The sequence below is a fragment of the Geospiza fortis genome, unplaced genomic scaffold (genome assembly GCF_000277835.1).
Source record: "Geospiza fortis unplaced genomic scaffold, GeoFor_1.0 scaffold281, whole genome shotgun sequence".
Taxonomy (NCBI): domain Eukaryota; kingdom Metazoa; phylum Chordata; class Aves; order Passeriformes; family Thraupidae; genus Geospiza; species Geospiza fortis.
In genome coordinates this window covers 9,672-11,947 of record NW_005054340.1, presented here as the reverse complement: position 1 = coordinate 11,947, position 2,276 = coordinate 9,672, and the positions used below count along the sequence as shown (strand labels likewise).

Genomic DNA, 2,276 nt, shown 5'->3' with positions numbered 1-2,276 from the left:
AAGGAAGGATAGAAGGGTGTACCGAGGGCGGGCGTCGGGTGAGGTGGCAGCGGGCTGCGCCGGCTGACGCGAGGGCGGAGAAGAGAAGACACACGCGGTGGAAAAGTGTGCGCGGCGCTTCTCTCCAGAGCGCCTTAGGAAAGGTTTCGGTCCCCTACCCCTTTGTAGAAAAGTGGTACTGCCCTTCTCGATAAGTGTTGCAGGCCGAGCCTGAGCCTGGGTTGGTCATTTGCGAGTTGGGCTGTGTGCGTTGGGGCTGTCGCTGTGTCCCAGGGAAAAGTTCCTCCGCAAAGGAGGAGCAGTAACTCCGGGACATGTTCCCGAGGCAGGGAAGGTCCCTGCCTGCGCCGCCCTTGAGCTGCTCGGGGCGCGCTGCCGCCCGCCCGTGAGCGGAGGGCCGGGGGTTTAAATGGGAACCGCATTCCTGGCCCCTCGTGCCTCTGCTTTCCGGCAGCTGTAGCGTTTCCTTGGCATCGGCTGAAGTGTAGGGTGTGTTTTTTCCATCTCTTACGTCGTAGCTCTTTGCTACAAGATAATGAATTGTCTCAAATGAGTGAAAACACTGTCTGTCCGTCCGTCCGTCCCCAGGCGCGATGTGCCCGGCGCTGGCGAAGGAGGCCCCGCAGGAGGAGGGCGAGGGCGGCTCCCGGAGGAGCGGCTGGGGCCTGCTGGTCACGGCCGGTGTGGGGGGGACCTTGGTGGCTCTCTATGCTGTGGCCACCCCCTTCGTGACCCCGGCCCTGAGGAAGGTGTGCCTGCCCTTCGTTCCTGCCACCGCCACTCAGATCCAGAATGTGCTGAAAATGTTGGAAAACAGAAGTGGCTCCCTAGTTGACATTGGTAGTGGGGATGGCCGCATTGTAAGTTATGGATGTTGCCTTCTTTTTAGATCACCTCTTAAAAAAGTGCCAAAGTGCTGGGGCTGCGTTTTCTCACACTTAAAAATATCTTGTCTTTGGCATCCTGTGGTTGTGTCTGAGTCTTACGGGCAAGATCAAAGCTGAGAAAGGGTTTACATTCAGTTTTGATGAGTAATAAATAGTTTTTGCTGCAGTCTTACCTGTAGCTTGACCAAGGTAGTGGACAAAATGTCATTGTGGTGACTGGAGGGAGTAACAGTGCACTCACTTGAAGAGATGCTATCAGAGTCTTGGTACTGATTGACGAAGAGCTGTGATTCCACAAAAGGTGTGTAACTGCAGCAAGTGAGGCTGTAAGATGTTTAATGTATCAAGGTGATAGAAGTGCAAAAAAAATGGGCAATAAGCGATGGTTTGTAAAAATAAAAATCCTGGTGTGGTTAGAACTGTAGTCTTCAAACCTTCGTTTGAAGCACTGCTGGCTTCCCCACTTCCCGATGCATGTGGTGAAACTAGAATAAACACCAAGAGAAATAGGAGAATCTTGAAAGAAAAAGTGATACTGTGTTTCCAGGGTACTGCTTGAGCCCCAGTTTGTGAAATGTGGTGAGGATATAGCAGAAAATTGTGTGGTTTGGTTTTTCTTTTGTTGCTGTGATGTTTTGTGTGCTTTTTCATAACTATCTGCTTCAAGTCAGTGTTAGCAACAGGGTGGTAGTTTTTGATGGAAACACACGAGTTCTTGAATGCTACCTTTGTCCATGTTTTATGTGAATGAGTCAACTATTTGTCCATGTAAAAAAAATTGATTTGGAACCCCAAGTCTGTGAAGATTGCTTAAATTGTGCCTGGGTAGGAAAAACACCAAAAAAAAACTTAGGCAGGAGATAACTGCAGTTTCTGATGCCCTCTCTGTTCATCATTGTGGCTGCTGACTCTCATCAGAGGTATTTAATTTCAATAGGTACTGTGTCAATAATTCTGATACATTATATAGGTGCCTAAATGGAGACTGAAGACTATTTGGGAAGCCAGGTGCCCAAAAATGAATGCTTGGTGCTTCCTTGACGCATCTGTCCTGAAAAAATGTCTGTTCAGATGCTTTGAATTATTTAGCACTTACTCAGGTGTAATTGGTGGATAAATATGAAGACATTTACCACATTTCCAAGTGTGGTAAAAATGTCAGATTCTTTTGGGGAATTTGCAAGTGCTCTGTGTGTGATGGAAGATGCATTATTTTAACAGTGTGAAATATATAGTCCAGGTAAAGCTGAGAAGTTCTGTTAGCAAATGTGTACTTTTGGATTTCACCTTGCTTGTTTTGTAATTCATAATTCATCAGGCCATTGCTGATTAGAAGTTCGCAGTAGCCTTTTAAATTTTGTCTTAAACCTTTATTCTAGAAATTGGTGG

The 2,276-nt window shown here is 47.5% G+C and overlaps 2 protein-coding genes across 2 annotated transcripts in view; one reads left to right on the top strand and one right to left on the bottom strand.

Moving 5' to 3' along the window:
• CCT5 (chaperonin containing TCP1 subunit 5) overlaps positions 1-40 on the bottom strand; it is an 8,155-nt gene extending 8,115 nt beyond the window's left edge. Inside the window, exon 1 of the mRNA XM_005422558.2 lies at positions 23-40. The gene's annotated coding sequence lies outside the window, so the exon portion shown is untranslated. The remainder of the gene's footprint in view (positions 1-22) is intronic.
• ATPSCKMT (ATP synthase c subunit lysine N-methyltransferase) overlaps positions 22-2,276 on the top strand; it is an 11,479-nt gene continuing 9,224 nt past the window's right edge. Inside the window, exons 1-2 of the mRNA XM_005422557.2 lie at positions 22-143; positions 589-860. Coding sequence (XP_005422614.1) covers positions 594-860 — 267 coding nt within the window. The 5' untranslated portion in view covers positions 22-143; positions 589-593. The remainder of the gene's footprint in view (positions 144-588; positions 861-2,276) is intronic.